The sequence below is a fragment of the Rhopalosiphum padi genome, chromosome 3 (assembly GCF_020882245.1).
Source record: "Rhopalosiphum padi isolate XX-2018 chromosome 3, ASM2088224v1, whole genome shotgun sequence".
NCBI lineage: Eukaryota > Metazoa > Arthropoda > Insecta > Hemiptera > Aphididae > Rhopalosiphum > Rhopalosiphum padi.
This window is the reverse complement of record NC_083599.1, coordinates 54,651,222-54,675,440: the sequence shown is the minus strand read 5'-3', so window position 1 is coordinate 54,675,440 and position 24,219 is coordinate 54,651,222. Positions and strand designations below refer to the sequence as shown.

Genomic DNA, 24,219 nt, shown 5'->3' with positions numbered 1-24,219 from the left:
AGAGACAACACCTGCTGGTATGGCGTCCTCTTAAGTAAATATATATCTTGTACATAAATAAATCACTATCCAATTATTTATATTTGTTTGTACTATTCTGAACGAACATCGTGTAGAATAATCCCATCCTGATTCGACACCGGCCTTTAGCCATGAATAAAAGTTTTCTTTATTATCGATATCGATCTCTACAATAATACTTACTATATAATGTATTCATTAATATACGGGATATATACTTTAATTGTTTATATAATACCGTGTATATTAAAATATAGTACCAGTATGATTATGTATTGCAGGTATACTGAAATATTACAATATTATGATGAGAGTGCAATATTATATATAATAGGTATTAGGTACTATAGTCCAGGGGTGGCCAACTTTAATAGACTTGCGATCAACCTCCGAGATTTACTAGGTTATCGCGATCGACCAAAAAAAAAAAAAAAGGTTGTCAATGTGTGTTAGTTTTTTTATTCGATATCTGTGAATAATCTCGTTTTATTTATTGCTTTTTTCTAAATATAATTTTTATATTCCTGAGATATACAAAAATATACAAATTTACAAAAAAAAAAAAAATATTTTAATTGTTTTCTAAAAAAAATTCAAAATTTATGAAAATGGGAAAAGGTGTCGCGATCGACTCAAATTCATCTCGCGATCGACTGGTTGGCCACCCCTGCATAGTCTATAGTATACTAGTACCTATAGTAGATTTATCCATACTAATTATTATTATTATAAGTAAATGAATATCAAATATATACATATATAAAAAATACTCATATATATGCTGTTAAATATAATTAATAGATATAAAACTACGTGAAATAACACTATACGAATACATTTTATTGTTCAATAGTTATATAAGATAACTTATCTTTAATTTAAAAAAAAATGTTATTTCAATAATATACAACTTGTATAAGCTTTTACTGATAATTTTTTTTTATTTGTTTTCATAGAAAAGAAACTAAAAAAAAAATCAAAAATGTTAAAATCTATTAACATTTTTCTAACATATTATTTCCAGTCAAATAAAATTTTTTTTTTTAATAATAACCGTTTTAATAACCGTTGTAATTTTTGATGATTTTAGCTTTTCTGAGTACATTTTTGGTATCATATTCTGAAATAAAATATTTTTTCAATTTTTTCGATTTATTAAATTCATAATTTATTTGGAAGAGTGATTTACGAGTTGTAAGTATTTTATGTTTAGATAATCACAGAAGTAGATATACTTATTCAAAATATTTTTAAAATATTATCTTAACGTATAAATTGCTAATATAAATATTTGATATACATTTTAAGTATCAACGATTGTTTATTAAAAAGTTTGTATAAAATTCCGTTTTACATTTTTTATTACCGGTTATTTTGAAAAGTATTAGGAAGCTTTAATTTTGACATCCACCTAAAACTACTCTTAAAAATGAAAATCGAAGAGACGAAGAATATATTATATATATAATATATACGGCTCCAGAAGATAAAAGCAGACATACAAATTCACTCACATCAACGTTAAATTTATACTCCACTTAAAATCAAATTCAATGTATTTAATGATTTAATTACTAACGCGAATAGATACAATCATAAATACAATTAAATTGCCTACAACAAAACATTTTGTCATCACCTATGCTCAAAATAATATAATATAATTAGGTTCAATTATTATAACATTTATAGCCTTATATATAGAGCGCGGATTTCTATGCAAGAGGTATATGTTCAAGCACAATATATTGTAGAGTAATCTAATACTACTATTATAGTTTAACACTGGACGTCAAATGAAATGAGTACCTACATTACATGTAATTAAGTGTCATCTCTAGATACGAGTATACACTTATATCTGTATATGCCAAATTATTTTGTATTTTTATTATATGCTATAATTTTGGCCATTTATTAAAACATCAGGTAATAAATATTAATATTAAATTAATTATAATTTACATAATACATTTTATTTTGCAACTGATATTTTTATTGAGATCTAGTCATAATTAAAGAATAGATATTCAAATCCAACGTAAAATTAACAAGGCAAGTATTAAAGGAGAACTGTAATATTCATAAATATTTTATAAGAATGAAATGAAAGAGCGTAATAAACAATAATAATAGAAATTTCTTGCAAGATTAAAATAAATTAAAATCTAAGGATGTTTTTAAATCATAATTTATAATGTCATAAACTCATAAATATTTCAATGATATCTATAATTTAGGGTTGAAATTTAAAAAAAAACGATCTATTTAACTTTTACAACTGTTGGTGTTTTGAAATGCATAGTTTAAATTGTATAGATTTTTGAATTCTGATAATGTAGGTCTTGTACCAAGCAGCAGGTCTCATCTCGTAAATATCATCACATGTCATTTAATACCATATCTAATTGAATTATTCACTGTAGAATAAAGATAAAAGATCGAATATAATTTCATAGGCAGCCATAATGACAAAATTCAATTATTTGTATTTTTTTTTGTTATTGATAATATCGATAATCTTTCAGCAGCTTTTTTGATTGTCCTTTAAAGGCTCGCTCTACTTGTTTTCAAAAAAGCCAAACGCACGGATACAGATTATTTATTTTATTCCAGACGCCTATATAATAATATATACGCAGTTCTATACTGCCCACGGTGAGCAGTTTATAAACAGCTGTTTTTTGTTTAGACGTGTATCAGGACCAGATTTAGGGGAGGGCTGAGTGGGCTGCAGCCCAGGGGCCTCCACAATCACAAATTCGGGGCCACCACAATTTTATGATGTTTAAATTAGGATACAGGAAAAATATTATGATGATATTACTTATACTAGTTACCTAACCTAACCTAACCTAACTGGCTAACTAGTAGTTATACTTGATTTGATTGTTTTTAATTTTTTATAATTATTTATTATTAAATAAGTAGTTGTTTATTACTACTACTAAATATGATAGTAAATGTTATTTAATAAGTAAAAAATATATTTCTTTGTTTATATATTAGGGACCCTGTAATGAATTCCGAAATATTAATGGTTCGTTTTTTTAAAAAGTTAGAAAATATAGGACATCGATCTGAGCCCCCTAATACAACCTTAGTTTTGAGGTCCCGGTGCATTGCACTCCCTGGCCCCTACACCTCCACTGCACCGGAAACCGTCTTTATTTACGCATATCCACACTGTGTTTAAATCGTACTTCATAGTATACACGGTAATCGGTAATCCTCTCGTACTGTAGTCTTATATCACACCGATTATTTAATTATCTACATATTAGAAGTTCTCTGTGTGGTTTCTAGTCTCTTTCTTAGTTCACTGATAACTGTAGTACTTTGTGTATCTTATGTGTATCGCTATGACGCCATTAGTCACTACAATAGATATACATATTATGTATATGCTAATTTTATGTAATATGTACCTACTACATACTAAGTAGTATAAGGAAATTTTTCCAATTCCAATATTTTGTAGCACTTTATGGGTTTAACATGGAATATGGATAGATCACGACGATCATGTTAGCCGTTGGGTTGGGCCTGTACTTTCATTTTGTTCGATGTTAAATAATTCATTTAGAGCCTCAACAAAACGTAAACAAGCCGATCAGCTGATTGAGCAGTGTCGCTTCAATTTTTTTCCATTTCGAAGACGACGGTGGAGGTAATGTGAAAATAATAATAATAATAATTTAGAAAATAATGGAAGACTTCCGTTCATTCATCATTGTTATTACAATACAATTGTTATTGCATAATCATTTTTAATCGTCCAAAATTTATTTATACGTGTAACAGTCATTTTCTCAAAATATAGAGACAAAAATTAGATTTGCGTTCAAATTTTAGAACAATAAAACTGCCTGTTGACATTTAATTTTTAATCCGGTTAATGGGTATACACCGTACGTCGTACACTTTACACGATCTCATCTCTCTCTTTTTATTCATATTCTTTTCGATTGTCTTTCTTTACGCACTGTACTACTGTCCAGTGCAGTGCATTTATAAGGAATTTTTACTGGGCGACAAAAAAAGAAAATTCTCAAAATAAATAATCATTTACCTATATCATTATAGAATTATTTTATGCTCGCCCAGTCTTTAAACACAACGTCAACTAGGCGACATTTGACAAACGCACTGGTCCAGTACTCCAGTGACCGATATATTGAACATAATTCGAATTGTTCGACACACTTCGATCCGTTTATGTGACCATGTCGGATGTCCCACCGCCACGTTATCAATACGATAACCATACACAATATTATTATTATTATTTATTTTCTACATCAACTGTTGTCGCGTGATAACAGCCCGGACGTGCGCGGATAACGATTAACGACTTAAATCTGTGACTACGGGCCACCCGACTGACGCCGCCGCAACCCGACAGCACCCACCGACGACGTACGCTTACGACTCATCTTGTGTCCCTGCATTTTATGTTCTGGTAAGTTCGTCCTACGACCCGTTCATCGTTCTAGACCGACTGATTGAGCACCGGTACCTGTGCGATTTGCTTGGTCTCCGCGATCCGTCCGATTCCCGGTAACCACGTTTGGGCCGATTTCCCGTGGCCACAAGTCCGAATCCCAGCGGTCGATTTACGTCCGGTTTTCAGTAGTTCTTCTTACGCGGTTTCCGTAAGCTGGCTCTTCCGTTTTTTCGATACTTTACCTAACAGTTCGCGCACCAAGACGAATCTCGAGAGTTCCTTGCCAGTTTTCAACGACGCGAATACACCAGTGATCGGTAATTGCTGGTGTCGTAGGTCGTGAGACGTTATCCTTCCGTATTTCGGATACACGATTTGCAAATTGGCCAATCCAACCTATGTCCGTGTAGAAAACAATGGACCTCCCACTGCCACCATCATTCGATCCTGCGCTACTCGACATGGATAATATGACTGCCGATAAGTGGTATTCCCTAATATACAACAGAATAGTACAACAGGAAGATGTAATTAAAACCACTGAATATTTTTAATGTTTTTTTTCTTATCAATATCTGTTTTCTGATCTAATAACATACAGATTTTTGTTGGCGATTTTAAAAAGAAAGTAATCGAAATCATAAACACATGCATGAACAAACCTAATACAACGGTAGAAAGTTTAAAACAGGACATTACAAACACAATCAATGAGTAAGTTATTTATTTATTTAATACAATTATTATCATGTTGTGTTATCTATTCTAATAAACTTTATTAAATAGGTAAAATACTATAATGTTTGTTTTGGAAAATAATAGGAAATAAGTAATTGCAACAAACTTATAAATTTGTTCTCTTTTTATAAATGTATTAATATAACCATTTGTTCAACTTTGTGAGTAGGTATATTAAATTTAAATAAGTAGTTAAGATAAAAATAAACAGTTGATTATATCATATTGTAATTTTATGTATGTATAAACAATCACACATATATTTCATAAAAGGTGTTACATCTTGTAAGGCCTAAATTGATTTACATATTAATATATTATAATATAAACCATATTTTTTGTATTCATCAATGATCACTTTCTATCCCCCCCCCCCACAAAAAAATAACCTTGATTTATATTAAAAATAATTTGTGTTATGAGACCAGTTAATTTAATAGCCTAATTTATCAGTAATTTGCTTAAACAATAAACAGTAGGGTCTTGATAATCCAAACGAGATTGGGGAAAGGGGTCGTCCGAATTACCTATGACTGCTTACATGGGGCCATTTCCATGTACTTTTTTTGACAAAAATGAAATCACTATAAAGTATGGCACGTGACTAATAATCGTTCTCAACGTATGGAATTCGACAACGTACATGTGTAGCAGTCGTAATAATCGTTATGATTATTATTTTATAGGTCTAGGTACATAAGTACAATAATGGAACGGTGGCGATGTACACTCGAAGCCTTTCGCATTAGTCTGTGTTTGGATTATTTATGGCAAGATTAAGACAATAAATTTTGTACATTACATTCCATAATAAATAAACTTAAATAACTAATAATATACCAATAATATTCAAAACTACAAGTATAGTTTAAAAACACTAGGAGAATTTGAATGTTGAAATAATTAAAAAACAATAGAGTATGACATAATTTATTATAATTTCTAGTTGATATTGATGAATTAAAAAATTTCTTTGTACAATAAAGCATATATATATATATATATGTATATGTATATATATACAGAAATAAACTCAAAGGACCTAATTATTTCTTATATTATAGAAAGTTGAAAAAAATATTGACATTTTTAATTTTGTTGTTTTATATTTCAAACAATTATATAATATATATATTAACTTCAATCACAAACCTTATTTATTGTATTTTTCATATAAAATAATCTTTTAAAGTAGACTATTAATTTGTTTAAAGTAATTTGATCATTCCGAAACATTGATAATTTGAAATCAGTAGTACTAAAGTTTTTCAATAAACTTACTTTTAAATTGTATTGTTAAGAGGAGTAAACAAAGATATCCACTTAAATGTAAAATTTAGATATTTTGAACATATTGTTTTATTATTGAGTGATCAATTTATTATAAAATGAACTGATATATTTGTTTTAAAGCAAACCAATTAATATAGTAGAATGTTATATTATAGAGAGTATTTAATTATAAAGATATTTAGTTAGTAACTCATGTTTTTATAAATAAATTGTAAAACTAATATTTATAGCTTTATGTTTACATGTAAAATAATTACATTTTGGAGATTTTCAATGATTTTTTTTTTAACTTAAAATATTTATTATCCTTGTACTTTGTAGTACAGTTTAAAAAATATATCATGACCAGGGCTCAGGACTTAACATTTGCTTATTTTTATGGATTGACTTAAAATGTAGACGAATGCTATGGAAGTGTGTGTGATGTTAAAACATGTTTAATTATGAAGTTTGAAAGTGCTTTTTTGCATTTTACAACAATTTTTTAAAAATATACTTATTTCCAGTTTTGCTGATTATTTTTGGTTTTTTGACCAGCTATTCTACTTTTTATGGTTTTTTCAGAAAATCCCTCGAAAAATCTATACAACAATTTAAACAATAAGGTTAAATGTCTCGAAAGTGAAGTTTGATTTTTTTATAATATAAAGATTTATTTTTATTTTTTTAGTTAGAAAGTTGTCCTAATAATTTTGTTTCAATATTTTTGTAGTATTTAATTATATTATTTTTAGCACAGTTACAAATTATGTCTATAATACCTACTTTATCATGTAAAAAGAAAGTTTTTTTTTGATTAAATATTTTTTCTCAAATTTAAGTTTTTTAAATGCTTATTTGAGTGCTTATAATGATGTTTTTAAGTACTTTTTAAGCGCTTATTTTAAAGATGTTAAGTGTTATAAGTCCCTAGCTCTGATCATGATTCATGACCAACATTTCATTACAAATATTAAAATTAAATTTGTTAATTGTATTAAAAAATATAAAACCAAATATATAAAAAAAAAAATTTTCTAAAATATATAAAGATTTTGAAAATGTATTGTTGAATTATATAAAATAAAATGTATGTACTTATAATTTATATTTATGATTTATGTGCTATTAAATGTAAAATAATTTTTCTTGTTTATAGTATTTGTTATTAATATACATTTTTTTCAGATCACAATTTGAATTTGAACATCAAAAGTTTATTGATGGTATAGTTGGAGGTGCTTATGAATACCTTTGCCAGTTTATTATTAAAAACTCGATGGATAATATTAGAAGAACTCAGTGTGCTTTAAATTGTTTTTCATTGTCAAATAATTTAAGTAAGTATTATATTATTATTATATTCCTAGTGGTTTAAAAATAATATGCTGTTGCTGAACCAATAATCATTCTAGTTTGTTTAATTTTATAAGAATGTAATTGGTAATACTTTTTTTCAATAATTTTATTTTTAAAAGAATCTATATAATTATATTTTACTTCAATAATTCATGTTGATTGATATAAATCAAAATTACCTTGAATGCAAACACATAAAATAAACGACTTGAAGTATCTCCACTTAAATTTAATTAAAAATACAAACTTGTTTTCCATTAATATCAATATTTTTTTTATTGCATTTTGAATTTTTTGTTATTGAATTTGCTATAGTATTCAATTAGTACTTTTATGCCAACATATCATTTATTAAAGACTGGATTTAATAGATATTCCAACTTTTTTTGATACCGGATAAATTAAATCTCATCAAATGCTTGTATGTACTCAAATCAGAAAAATAATTACTGTCTTTCTAATATTTTATTTTGCAATCTTTTGCAATTTTCAATGATTTTGAAAATTTTTTTATACTTCATGTGATAAAATATCCAAATTATCATTTCTTTGGTAATTTTCAGGGTTTGGGACTTGTAGCACTAAAAAGCACTAAACTATGCGCTTATATATGACCTGATAAACTTAAAAATATGCACCAAAAATGAAAGAAAAATCACTTAAAAAATTATTAAAAAAAGGATTTATTTTATATAAATATAAAAAAAATGGTAATTTAAATATAATTATTAATTAATAAATTAAAAAAACACTTAAAAAATGATTAAAAAGGATTTATTTATATAAATATATGTTAATATATATAATAACGATAATTGCGTTTTACTGGTGCAGTTTATCGATCACACTATAAATTTAGATTATTTTCATCACTTACCGAGGGATACAAATGTAACCTGTAGATAAGTATGCATATTAGACGTTTTTCAATTAACCGTTTCAGATAACTACAGGGTTTTCAATTTATTAAGTATTTATAAATCATGTTCATATGCAACATTTTTGTGACAGATAGCTACTCAAATAGTATTACTACACTCAAAACAAATTTTTGTAACTAATCGTTCAACATGTTTAAAATACATTTTAAACAACAATATTATTCGTCAGTTGTTAAAAATCGTCAAATATGTGTCAGTGTAATAAAAAAATAAAAAAAATATACAAAATATGCAAAATAAAATTTCATATTTGAATTATCTGTACTATAAAACGTATTTGTATATCACTCTGCTATGTTTTACATCACCTATGATGGATATGTAAATGCTATAAGTCCAGAACCCTGGTAATTTTACAATAAAAATATAACTATATCAATTTTCACATATGGGTTTTCCTAAGCGTAAAGGTTTTGTACATTTTTGTCAGGTTCCCTCAGTGCGACACCTATATTTACAACAATGCAACCAGATCATTTCAAATAAATACATTTTAACTAACATTTTGTTTTATCTATGACTTGTGACAAAATCAAAATGCTTTCTTCATAAAAACATTGTACCTAGTTCTTTTTATATAACCACCTGTACATATGTTAAGAATATAATTTTGTTTGAAAATAGGTCATTTTTAATTTCCTTGATCTTTTGCTATTAGTTAAATCTTGTTTAAAATGTAAAATTCCACCTTGAATTTCTTCAAACAAAAATAAAATAAAAAGTATTTATTACGGACAGTAAAATTATTTTTTTTTTTTTATGTAACAAACATGTGTTATCTGAAAAAAAAAATATTGTATTATTTTGTAAAATTAATTTATCATGAATTTTTGTTTAGGTTTTGCAAATGTATTAATTGATTAACTAAAAACCCAGGAAAATTATTTTTAGTTTTGTTTAAAGAACTAGTGAGCACAAACTATGAATCTATCTGTCAATTTCTAAAATTAAAAATATTTCTCGAAATTAAAAAAATAAAAGTAGTACTTTTTTAAAGTGATCTTGGGGGGTGAGGGTTACCAGTTCGAATACGGTCTGTTCGAACGTCATGTGTTCGATTATAAACTGATTAAATGGTTATATGTTAGAAATGTTTTGTGTACGAAAGATCGAGTGTTAGAAATAGAAAAAAAAATTAAAATATAAAAAACATTTGTATTTTAGTCAATCTTAAAAATTGAATATTAAGTATTTCTAAATTTAAATTTAATTATAAAAAAATTAAAAATTAAATATTTTGTCATTCATAAAAATTAAATGTTAGATACCTATATATAGATTTAAATTATGAGCGATTGCACGTAAATACTCTATTTATCGTAATTTTCGTTTGAAATAAGACGTGCATGTATTGATTTCAATCTTAAATTCGATTCGATATTAACTTTTTTTGTCTTTTTCGTTGGTCGTCCACAAACTAACATCTGTACTGTCACTTCAGTTTCATTTTGAACTTTTTGTAATTGTTGTATGAATTTATGTAAACCTAAAAACAAAAACAATTAGGAAACTGCATGCATTTAAATAAGTTACTAAATATTTATACCAGGATGAAATAAAATAATCTACAACACATAAACAATATTTATTTACTACTCATACTACCATATTAACGGGAAGAACTGCCATAGCTGGTAAATGTCTGGCAAGTAAATTAAATTCAACATCGTTTGTATATTTTGACAAAAGGCCAAATTCTTGAATTTTTCGATAAATGTTTTGAGAAAAGTGAAAAAAGCAAGTTGAATGGATTGCGAATGGAAATGTTTCATTTATACAATTAATAGCTGCCTTCTCAAAATCGGTCACAATTTCTAAATTTGTATTTGTTGTTACATTTATATTATTTTTTATACAGTACTCATTAATTAAAGAGAACATTTGAGTATATAATTCTTGACTTTTCCCGGTCATTAAAGCAAACACTAGAGGGACAAATATTTCATGTGTACCTTTTTTAATCAAAGCATGTAATACATATACTTGATAAAAGAGTTTTGGGAAAACTTTGAACGTACCATCACCCAACCAGCAGTTTGATTCTTGTAGAATCTTACAATTTTCAATTGTTGTAAATAGTAAAATATCTGTGGTTTTTTTTACCAAAAATGTATCACCACATAGTGTATTACATAGTGGTATAGGTGGATTAATTTCTTCGAGAAATTGTGGTTCTTTATATTCTAAAATAGGTTTTCTTTGTCGTTTAATGATTTGTTTAACTGATTCTTTGCTTACCGAGCTAGGTATTGTTTTTGAAGTGCCAGCAATTGCTGTTTGGTAAATTTGAATAGCTTTTTCTTGATTAGAATTGCGTGCGATAATTTAAATTTTTTCTTTTATTTTTTTGACCTCAATAGATACGGGATCAGGACCATGACAATGTTCAGGTATTGAGCAGTGCTCTTCAATTGTATGTTTGCCATCGCGAAACTCGATAGTTTTAATTTTTGCACCACACTTAAATTTGCACGTCCAATAAAACACATTTTTCAAATCGGTTTTTCTAACTATATTTTTATTTTTTATAAATATAAAATTATTTAAACTTAAAATCATACTCCCATGAATACTAGGTATAATTTGAATACTTTCGAAACTCATATTAAATATATTAAATTAATTTGTTACAATAAATTATAAAAATCAAATGAATTGGCAACTTTAAAAGTGAACACATTAAATAAACTGAAATAACTACGCAATTAACTACGCTGCTGTGGTCTCACTGTGTCGAGTGATTTTACGATAACCAGCAATTATTATATTGATTATGGGGGATACCTGTCAATATTATTGATATCTTTAATAATAAAACCGATAAAACCGTATAATATATTATTTAAAATGTTCGGACACTTGATCTTTCGCACACAAAACATTTCCAACATGTAACCATTCGATCAGTTTATAATCGAACACATGACGTTCGAACAGACCATTTTCGAACTGGTAATCCGCTCCCATCTTGGGACTTACACAGTGAAAGCAGCAAAAACCTTAAAAAATATTTTTCCGAAAATTAATTTATATTACATGTTTGGTGCTTGCAGTTCATAGAGTATTACAAAAAATTCCTATATTATATCTAGATATCAATAAATTAATTAATAATGGTATTATATAAAATTATTCAATTTAAAAAATAATTAAATTATTAATTTTCATTTATCTTTGGGAAGAAGACCTTTTTAATTCTTCATCTAGAATTAATTAATAAATATAAAGAATTAATGCTAGGTGTACCTTTAACCCTGAACCTGTTATCACAAGGTGGGAATTTTGGTTAAAAAGCAATAATAACTCTTTAGAAAAAATTGCTTATAGGCGTAGATATTATTAAATTGTATGATGTTTTCAATTTGTTTCAGATTGTGGTACAATAAAACCATATTTTAATGAAAATATTTTGTTCCAAGGATCTTCTAAATTGTCTCAAATCCAATGTTTACCCGAATCAAACAATAATACAACTGATACAGATAAAGCAATTCAATCCTTTATATTCAACAACAATTCTGAAAATGATCCAAATTCAATATTAATGATTGAAAGTGAAAATATTAAAAATACTATAATCAATAAAATAGAAACTACGACCTATCACAATTATACAGAAACTTTACAAATAAGTAACTTACCTAAAGAATCAACAAATAATATACCCACAAATAATAATGAGAATACTGCTCATTCATCAGTAGTAACTATTGATGACGATGATAAAACTACACAAGCTATTATATCTTTAGCTATGAAAATACAACAAACAACTTTCCATGATGAAGATGTTGATTATTTCGAAACTAATGAAATCAATAACAGAAATATGTGTATCAATAATGAAATTCAAACAACAAAGTGTCTCATAGAACAAAATGGAGATCAAAATACTGATCCACTTAAGTTGGAGGAAGAATATAAAATTAATAACAGTTTAAAACTTTTAGAAAGTTTAGTTAATATTGAACATAATAAATTGGAAGTTCAAAAAAGTTTAGTAAATAATGAACCACAATCAATTATTGAGAAAAGTGAAATAAACCCAAACCCATACAAAAGTTCTACAAAGACAAATATTGGAAAGAAGAAAAGTCGAAAATTACAAGAAAATATACATAAAGAAGATGAAGAAGAATGGTTACCAAGTGATGAGAAACGAAAGAATCATTGTTCTAAAAATAAAACTAAAACCATTAAACAAAAAAGCCATAAAGATAGATCACCTAAAAAAAATAAAAAATTGGATGAACAAAATACTTTAAATAATTCGCGTAGCTCGAGTTCCTCTGTTGAAATTCAAAATGATCCAAGTACTTCAGTAACTATGAATGAATCTTTATTTTCTAGTTACACCAAAAAGCCTGAGACAATAGTTTCTTCTGTTAAAAATACTAAACCATTGGATACTACCTGCAGAACAGGAACTCAACTGGCATATCAAAACGAAAGAGACTGTTTACCAATTAATGATTTACATCTTCCACATTATATTGAAAGTATAATGCATAATGAGAAGAAAAAATGTCTAACAATAATTAATAATTCAGATGTTTTATCTAATAAAACTAGCTTTATTGCTTCTACTAGTGGTTATAATGAAAAAGATGTTGATAATTTAAAAAATAAATCAACCAGTTCCTCGGGTTCCGCAATGAAAACTTCGGACTATAAAAAACTATATGAAAAAGATCGTAAAAGTTTATTTAGCCCTGATGTTATTATTGTAAAAAATGTACCATCAAAACCTCCGAAAGAATTAATAAATGACCAACTTCTAAAAAAAGAATACAATTCAATACAAAAAAAAGAAGATTCAGAAAAAAAGCAAAAACCTAAAATATGTAAGGTAAAAAATAATAAAAGGAAAAAGTTAACCATAGATGATACTGATAAAGTGAAAATAACTGATAATATCTTTAAGTCGACAAACGACTCAAAATTTAAAACAAATCATGCATCAACTTCCAAAAACAAATTTAAGAGAATCAAAGTCACAAAGTCTGATGATAAAGCCAATACTAACGCTGTTAGTAATAAAAATAATAAATCTAATATTACAGATATATTAGAAAACAAAGTGTCTAGTAAAATTGATACTTTAGATCCTCAAGAATTGAATAGGACAAACATTTTGGAAAATAACATGTCTGATGAAGGTACATCAGAATATCAACAATTGAATAAAGTGAATGTTTTTGAAAATAATGAGTCTATTAATGGTAATTTGGAACATCTCAAGTTAAATGGTACAAATGTTTTGGAAAATAAAGAATCTGATAAGGATACTTTGGTAAACGAAACTATGCCTGAATGGTTAAGACATCTATATGTGATTCATAATATTAAACCTTGTTATATTGTTATTGATCGAAACATGACATATTAAATTGGTGCGATCATAATCTTATAATGGAAATTTATAGATAATAAAATAAGAAGAGTACCTTTTTATAAATATTGCTATGGCAGATATATTTTATTAATAAAAAATATAAAATTATTATGGAGATTTCATGAACAATTTGTTAACATATTTGTAGAAAATTAATACACAAACAAAAAAAAAAAACTACACAATTTGCCTTGTATACATTTGCATATATTTAAAGATTATAAGCAAAACAAATATTTAAATGAAATTATAAATTGGTAGTTATTTAACATGGTACTTGTTTGTTATAGCCCCGCCAATAAATTGTATACAATTTATAACCTCTTCCCCTTATTTTTTGTTTTGAGTTTATTTTTATTTAATGATTAACTATATTACTATTTATTGGTCAACCATTAAAGTTGCCCAAATGCCAGGGTGATAAATTAGTATGGCACAGTGACGAGGCAATAACAAACTTTTAAGACTTTAAAGTAGATTCCAATTTTTTTTGTTTAAATGTAGGTTGAATTATTTGTAAATATATTTTATATAATATAATTTATAAAAATATTGTTAATTTAGTTTAAAATTTACATTATTAAATCTGTTTTTTCAAAAATATTTAATAATATTTTTGAAAAGATAACTATTAATTAATTACATTTGTATAATTATTATTGATGTGGAAACCTAGATTTCATAATTTTATATATTTTTTTTGTTTTAGAAAATTATTTAATATGTGTGTATAGTACAAATAGAAAAATAGAAAATAAAAATGATAAGTTAAGCAATGATAATATTGATGAGTGCTTGGAATCCAAATTATGTTCTGATATTTTGTTCTATTAAAATTTAATTAAAATACAATTTTATTTTTGTTGAAAATACAATATATTATAATTATTGTGTTTAAATACAATATTATCAGTACTTTGTTCTTTATTATTTTTCAAATATATTTCTGTATTTTAGACCTGCATATTTATATTTCTTAAAATTCTAATATGTAGTATTTTAATTTATAATAGTCTTTAAATTAAATTCTATACAATTTCTAAACATTATCAAAATATTTATCATAATTGGATACTTTCTTTATAAACTAATTTACTTTTTAGAAAACTATTTTTAGCTATGTAAATTACATTAATTTAAATGTTGATCTAATTTATAACTAATACTAATCAATGTTCTGATTTATTTTGAATTATCTGTTTAATCATTGATAGCTTTTGTTAGTACATTAAGTTATTGTTTCCATAACATTCATTTTGATTATTATACATTATATAGTTTTAGAATATAAAAATATAATAAATTTAAATTGTTTTTGTATAAGTATGTTCAGTTATCATATTAATTAAAATACACTAAAACCAACAAAAATTTTACTGAAGTTGAAATATATGAAACATTTTTCTGTTTTAATAAGAACTGTATATTTTATAGTTTATATTCAATTTCAGTTTTTAAATGTCTGTTTTGCTCAATATTTTTGTTTCTGGTATTTTAAAGTGCCTACTAATTTCGTATTAATCCAGTTTTCAAGTCCTTTTTACAACTTGTGAAAATGTTTTCGTTAAATCAATGCAGCAAGTTTAATTGGCTCTAATTTCAGCTATATTTATATAATATTCAACTTATAAAACTAAATAAAATAACTATAACACAAATGTATTGATTATTTTAGTTTATTTTAAATTTTTATAGATTTTAAGTATTTTTTATTTATGTTATGGATTTATATTTTTCATGTTTTAAGTTGATATTTTTGTGTTATTGCTTTATTAATAACTTCCTTTCATTGTATAATTATTGTTTTTTTACGTTTTTGATTAAATCTGTGGTGAATTAGACAGATGTAAATATATTTGTCTATACTATGAAATATGTATTATTATTATTGAGTTTTATATGAAAGTTAAATATTTTAATAAAACTATATGATATACGTCAATTATATTTTGTAAACAATTTCTCAACAATGAAGTAATTCTTATTATGAGAAGTTTAGAATATATTGTTAAGTGTAAAAGACCAAAATAACTTCAGAATAACATGAATAAACTGTACATATTGTAATATCTAAACTTATTTTAAGATTAAGTACAATGGATTTTTTTTTTTTTGTATATAAATGAGAATTTTATAAAAATGTTCCCTGGTTATTACTTAGAGTGAATTATCATTAAAAACTAATGCCAGGTTATTTTATATATAAATATTTTTTTTTATCATGATAAAATTCAATATTGAATGTTTTCAAATTTGTATAATTATTAAATTTTTCATTAGATTTCAATCCTATCAGAAAAAAATCATTTCAATTTAAGTTTTTACTATTACCACTATTTGGTGAATAATGCATCAATAGTAATATTAAAGTACAATCATTATACTTATGTGTTTTTAAAATTAAGTAAGTTATTAAACAGCGGAATAATTTTTACCATGAGTTTGCAATCATTCAATATTTTATAGTAATTATTTGTGTAAACATTAATCATATTATAATAAACTATTTATTATTTTTGTTATTGATTTTATTCAATATACAGAAAAATAAACTAATTAATTAACTCTAATTTTGTTATTTTTTAACATTATTTCATTTAATGATTTTTTCTTCACATGATTGAAGTAAAATATATGATTTTTGTGGAAATATTTAGAAATTTGAATTATACTCTAAGACTGTTGAGAATTATCATTATGATTCATTATTTCTTATAAACATTATATTCTATGACATTCTCTCAAATTGTAAATATTTTACATTATTATAAAATGATTGATAGATTTTTGAGTGGTGTAACCTTTTAAAATTGCTTGTTGTATTATGTTTATTATTGTATCTGTATCAATTATGTTAAAGAATAAACTATATCATACTCTCAGTTTATATTTTAATTTTAACAAAAAAACTGTTGGCTATTGAAATATACTATGCGTTGTGTAGTCAAACCTTATTATAATTATTTATAATAATAATCTTCAGCTCAGTACAAACTAATGATATTATTCTCTTAGAACATTACTATTTAAGTATAATATGTATTTTATTTTTCAGATATTTAAATGGTTATGAAATTGTATATATGTAAATTGTTTTATTATAATAATAAAAAAAAAGATAAAAAATTACCTAGTATTTTTTGTATTGTAAAATAGAGTGGAGTTTAAATTTTTAACTTTTTTTTGGTTATTATTGCTAAACTTTATGCAATAATATTAAGGTATTTTGAATCGCCATATTTATTTCATGATTTAATCCTAATTTCTAAAATTTTAACAAATATACGCTTTCTTAGTGCTTAGAATAATCAAATTTTAATTCTATAAATAGTTTTTTTACATCTTTTGTAAGTTTGGTTATTGGTTTTTAATTCTTATTATAATAGTGTTCAAATTGTATTTTGATTTTTTAAATTTAAATTATTTGAAAGTATTGAAGACAATGTGTGGAAAAAAAGAATTAGCAAGCTTGTCTGAGATGTTAACGATAAATATCGGTAAAGCTAGAGAATGGTTTTGAACTTATATCCAATTTATATATTTTTTTGGTATATGAGGACGATAGGTACTGTAGAATAAAATTATACTAAAGAGCTAATAATAGTAAATTGTTATTGTCATCGTTTGGTTAATATACGGAGAAAATAATTATTAAGCTCCACTGAAAAAATAAAGTAAAAAGTAACTTTAATTGTCCCAAAATCTCTTTCTTAACTTAAAAATAATGTCATCCTTCATCAATAAAATAAGAAAAATTTAATGACAGAATTAACAATTAATATTTTTGCTAATCTATTTATAATATTACCTGCTATATCATATAATTATTTTCTATGCAATTTATAATAAAAAAAAAATATAATTCTATTGACACATTAAATACATTTGTTTTTATTAATTTAACTGCATTAAAAAAAAAAAAATGTGTTAGCAATGGCATATGATAAATATACTAATTATAAACATTTTCTGTAGTAAAAAAAATCCCTGAAATTACATTGACTAAACACATAGTTATTTTTCTTTGGAAATAGTGATAAGTAATAAAATAATTAGTAGTAAGTACTTACTAAGTAAGAATATCGCATCTTACATTTTCTAAGCATAAATTCCACAAATGTTTTTATAAATATAGTGTTTTCATTTAACATTTTTATATTCTACCCAAGTTACAACTTTATTCCTTAGTAAATATAGTACAATTAAAAAATAATATACAACTAGCAATAGCTATCATGTATGGATTCTATACTAATATAGAATTAGTTAATGCAGGTCATAAAATAATATAATTGCAATCATTTTTCAAAATCTATTAATCAATATAAATATCATCCACATACAATGTGTTGTATGTGGTTATCATACCAAACACCAAGACCACTGCTATTTCAAAATTGACAATCAATTAACAAATCTTATTCTAAATAAAACTGAATTCATCCATATAAGATATTATAAATAACTTGAATTTTACTCTTTTAAAGGGTTTTATAATTTTTTCTAACAATAAATACCTACTAAGTACTAAATATTTCACATTTTTTTTTTTTATAACGACTAATAATCCCAAATAATTAATTAATTTATTTTTATAAAACTATTTGGATTATCACCATACTCTGTATTATATTACATTTTAATACTTAAAATATTGTACTGAATAAAAAATAATAAATATTATTATTATTTTTTAAATATGATACGGTATAATATTATTCTCGATATTATTTGATGTGCAATTAAATGTAATTTTGTAAAAACTATTAAGACATAAAAGTTAGTAAGACTTCTGGACTAGTATATCTTACCTATTAGATTTTATTTTACCAAACTACAATTTTTTTCAAATTGTCTTAGTTAAGTGATTTTTTTTTTATTATTTTTTATTACCATTGAGTTTACTATCAATACTAAATGTAAAATATTGTTACCTACCAATTTTGTAATTTTTAATAAAAATATCAATAAGTATAAATATAATACATATTATCATTATCAAAAGTTATGTGAAATTTAATAAATTCATTTTTTTTTTATAAAAAAATAAGTAGGAAGTACCAATAATATTTTATTATTTGAAATATTTTTAATCAAACTTATAATAAACATAGATAATTTGAATAAACATGCATAGGTTCTTGTTATTATAGGTATGTTACTTGTGAACAGGTAATCGTTAATCTTTCGCAATATTATACCTTAATACCTAGGTTTTTTTCCAGGTCATTTTAATAATGATTCATAAAATTTAAAAGAAAAAAAAATAATTATTATGTTATCATATTAATACATATTATTATTTAAGGAAACTAAACATTTTTTTTTTTGTTATTCTTTATTCATCATTAAAATAGTCCTTTTTACTTCTTTCTTTACCCATATGGATGCAAAGGTACGTATACTACTACTAGTCCTATATTTACTGGAACTCTTTAATTTTTGTGTGCTATTATGATGGTAGACGTTAGGTCTATTGATATGTTCGACATACCTCAATACAAACTTGTGTAGTTGTATAAATCTACAATAACGTACGGCAAAACAATTACCAAGTGTAAAATAAGTTAATTTATGATAATTTTATGTTAATCGATAAAATGATAATACACACAATAATTATGGAACATGGTACAATATATTATTTTGAAATATTGTAAAAAAAATTAAAAACCGCGTCAAAATACACCGAATTAAAACGTCTAGTATTATTATTATAGCCCACAGCCACATGGCGAAAAATGCTGCGATACCTATACATATACAAATACAACAGAGGTTATTATTCATTTTTAACTATTAAAATTTAAAACAAATAATAATATAATATTAGTTTTAAAATGTAGAAAAATATAACATTACTCACTAGTCCATTCGACTCGTACTCATATAGTCGTATATAGAAAAATAGCTAAGTTCTATGTATATTTTGATAAAAGTTATTTTTAAATATAATTTATACAATTCACTGAATTGCCACAACTCACAAGTTAAAATTAAATAAACCTACATATAAAATATATATTTATACATTATACATATCTATTTATTATATATATATATATTTATTTACCTAATTTATCGTGCGGCCGCATTATAAACATTTTTACATTTATAATATAAATATATATAGGTACTTTTTTTCTGTTCAAAATACTCTGCAAAAGTCGAAACGGTGTGCATTGTGCGCCTATTAAAAAATAAAAATTATGTCGATAAACGATGCGTAATATTTGAGTTTAAGACGTGATTCTTTACAACATTATAGACACCTGCGTAGCTTCGTATAATTGAATAATAATGATACATTTATCGTTAATGGCAGTGGATTACTTTCAAAACTACAACTGTCAGTCATATTGCAAATCCTAAACTATATAATATATTACCACACATTACTGTGTTCAGTGACGTATTTATGGAAGGGATAGGGTCGTATGAGGAATAGATTTTTTCTTTTTTTATCAGCATTTAAAAGAAAAAAGAAAATCAGAGAACAAGAGACTTCATCTCCCTTGTTCTCTCCTAACCTCTAAAATACCACTTTAACGCAAACCACTATTAAATATAAGTCAATCACAAGATCGGTTTGGTCTTATGAAATTGCAATCCTGCCAAACTATCGAACATCTGCAGGCCAATTCAAGCATTTCAATCGTGTTGAGGTCACTAACGCACGTCCCATATGGCATGTTCCAAACCTTTCCTTACACAACGGTTTAAAAACCAAAACAATATACAAATGTTTTCACCAAATTTTAAACACACATAGCGACGCACTTATGTCCCATGAGTACATCGTCCCAAAAAGCCCACCACGCACGTAAAAGCGTAAATGGTGTAGAGATTTATTATAAATTAATCAAAGAGTTGTTACTAATGGGTTTCTTCCTCAACGCGATATTTATGTAATTTTAATTTTTTTTATATATGAAATTTGCTTATTGTAATAATTGTATGTAGATTGTAAAATGTTCTTAAATAGGTATATATGTATAAAAATTATACATATATATGTATAAATAATAATAATAATATGTAATATTATATAATAATGAATAATATCACAATTATTGTCATGATGTTTAATATTTTTGTCTTTTTGGTAAATACGAGTAGGTACTAGAAAGGTACCTATTAACTCAACCCGTCGTGATATTAAAATTAAAATAAATTACTTTTATAGTTAGCTAGTAGTATAATTAATATATTAAAAATATTTTTTTAAATAGAATCAATGAATCATTCAACCAACAATTTGATAAACATCAAAGGCATATTATTATTATTTTTTTAAATCTTCGTAATATGATTAATTAATTAATTGTTATATTAGGTACCTACTGTGTGTCTAGCTGTATTAGAAATTAGAATGCTAATATACTGCAATATATAGCTATTTATTATTGCCTATATTGACTCCCGTCAATAACACTATACTGAGTATAAATATAAACATTAAGTTTATTTTATCAACGTAACATATACAATTTTTTGCACGATTACAAATATAAACTAGGTATTTTATATTTTTAGATTCTGAGCGGAATAATGAATGTATTGATTTTACAATGATTAGTTTTTAATTAGTATACGAAGTACGAAGATGTATACATTTTTTAGTTTTTACTTTCCATACTAAAAAAGTGATTTGATTGCCTATACACAAATACCACGAACCTGTATAATATATAATTTTATACGGTATAATAATAAGTCGATACCGACTCAAAAGTGAATAACTATAATACATGACATAAATATAATAATTAAATAATAACTAATAATAATATTATAAATGCAATATTTTCGATGTTTTCATCATTTTTTCGTTAGTTTGTCTTAAAAATAATGTAATGTTTGAAATGTTTCTATACCATAAAAACTAAAAATTATAAATTAGGTACCATTTGTCATAATTTTGAGCTTACAACACTATGACTTATGAGCCTTTTACATATAGGCATGTAAGCCCAATGGACGCGGCCTCCCTCCTCTTGCACCACCATTAATATAGACTGGGCGCTATATTTAAAAGTTTAAAGTACTAATGCATACAGATACAATTGATAAAAATACACATAAATAACGAGTAAAATGTTTGATCAATTATTTATAATTTAGTAGGTACATATAGTTAAATAGTAGGCATAGGTATATAATATATAAACCATAATATATAACAACGTTGAAAAGAATAGTAAAAAGTTTTCTATCAAAGCATAACTACATATCTATGTGTACGAGATTTTACAAAATGACACTTGATCTCGAAATTGTAAAAATATCATAAATTATAGTTGGAATAGCCTGATATAATTATAGTAGTCTATTTGATTTGATTGCACTCGAGAATAACGATAAGACAATGTATACTACCTTATATTTTATTATAAATATTAAACACTATAGTATTAGTAGTAGGTATTTAAAAGTATTAGGTAGGTATATATTAATATATTGTAAATATGCTCTTAAATTTTTTTAAATTAAAATGTAAGATTGAAATATAAGATAGAAATTAGGTACTTACTTGGCGTAGAGTTGATACCTATACGTAAAATAATCAAGTATGTATTGCATAGTTAGAAAAAGAAATTCAAATTGTGTTGGTTCATTGATTGTCATTTGATTTAAATTGTTTACATTATAAATATTGTAAATACCCTTTAATTTTAGATAGATAAGACAATAAGTAGGCGCCTATTTATTGATTATTATTTAATTACAAAAATAACAAAGTATAATCATTAAACTTTGAAAATAGACACTCTATTCATATTTAATTGTACATATTATGTACTTCAGTACGTGTGATTGAAAACAATATTGTAATAAGTTATTACTATAATAACTATTCTTAAAAAATTACCGCTATCTGCTATTTTGATTTTTGAATAACTCACCCAACGTTCGGGCATTTAAAAAAAAAATATTTATCATAATTCATCTAATAAATACAGTGTTTAAAATACGTAATATCGTATTTTAGAATGGGTTTATATTTTGTCGACGAACCGTGAACCAAAATAAACATTTTAATGAATTTTAACGAATTTTAGCTCGTTTAATTGAAATTAATATTATAAATACTATTATTATCACGTTATTGTATTGAAATGTTACCTATCGCTACCAGGTATCACCTGTTAAACACAGTTCAATGAATAAATTATTAAATTCTTGTCATCACCAGTTCGTTCGAATTACAGGTAAAATCGTTTGATGTATTTATTTTATTCGCATATATATCTGCTACTAAATTAATTAATTTGTAACGTCTATATGTTTCTTAAATACCTACTTGAAATATTTAAAACGACTCTTTTGCATTTCGTTTTATGTTATTTTATGTCATTTATTGTCAGTCTGTGGACAGGTATTTATAATCTTTTGCATATTAATTCTTAACCATCGCATTAATATAATCATCATCATCTCCATCACTATTAAATATTTACACATCGTTAACTATATACCACCTATATATACGTTATTATCGTATGCAAAGAACGTCACAACGAATGAAAAAAGCTGATCATGGTTATCAGTTTTCACGTTTTATACACGTTACATCCCGAATAATATAAAATTATTTCGTCATAATATAATAATACCTACTCATAATCGAATATGCACCCCCTGTCCGCCGTAAACAATGCACTTTATTATATTATTATTATCGCGGACAGTTTTGAAACGCGAGTTTTTGGAGTATCCGAAGTATAGAAATGATATATTATTTAACCGTATTATTTCGTTGTGTGTTAGGTATTTCTAAAATAATATGAGTAGACTTAGACATTTTATGTACACATTCAATCACACGAGTAGGTGTCATACGAGTACCTACCTACTATACACAACACTACACTACAAATATTATAGGCACTTGGCAAATACACTACTATATATTGATGTCACGTAGACTTTTATCGCACTCAGAGATGCGTAGGTAGGTGTAGGTTAGGTACTCGACAATCGACAGGTGGTTCTCTTCTCTTATCGCGCTTCATCGTCAATCGAACAAAATATTATTATTATAT

General features: G+C 25.1%; 1 protein-coding gene across 1 annotated transcript; it reads left to right on the top strand.

Moving 5' to 3' along the window:
* Window positions 1-4,330: 4,330 nt before the first annotated feature.
* On the top strand, window positions 4,331-17,055 carry LOC132926615 (putative uncharacterized protein DDB_G0282133). Its single transcript, XM_060990989.1, has 4 exons — window positions 4,331-4,995; window positions 5,070-5,182; window positions 7,667-7,818; window positions 12,150-17,055. Exons 1-4 carry the CDS (start codon window positions 4,885-4,887, stop codon window positions 14,165-14,167), a joined length of 2,394 nt encoding a protein of 797 aa, XP_060846972.1. The 5' UTR covers window positions 4,331-4,884; the 3' UTR covers window positions 14,168-17,055.
* Window positions 17,056-24,219: the final 7,164 nt, after the last annotated feature.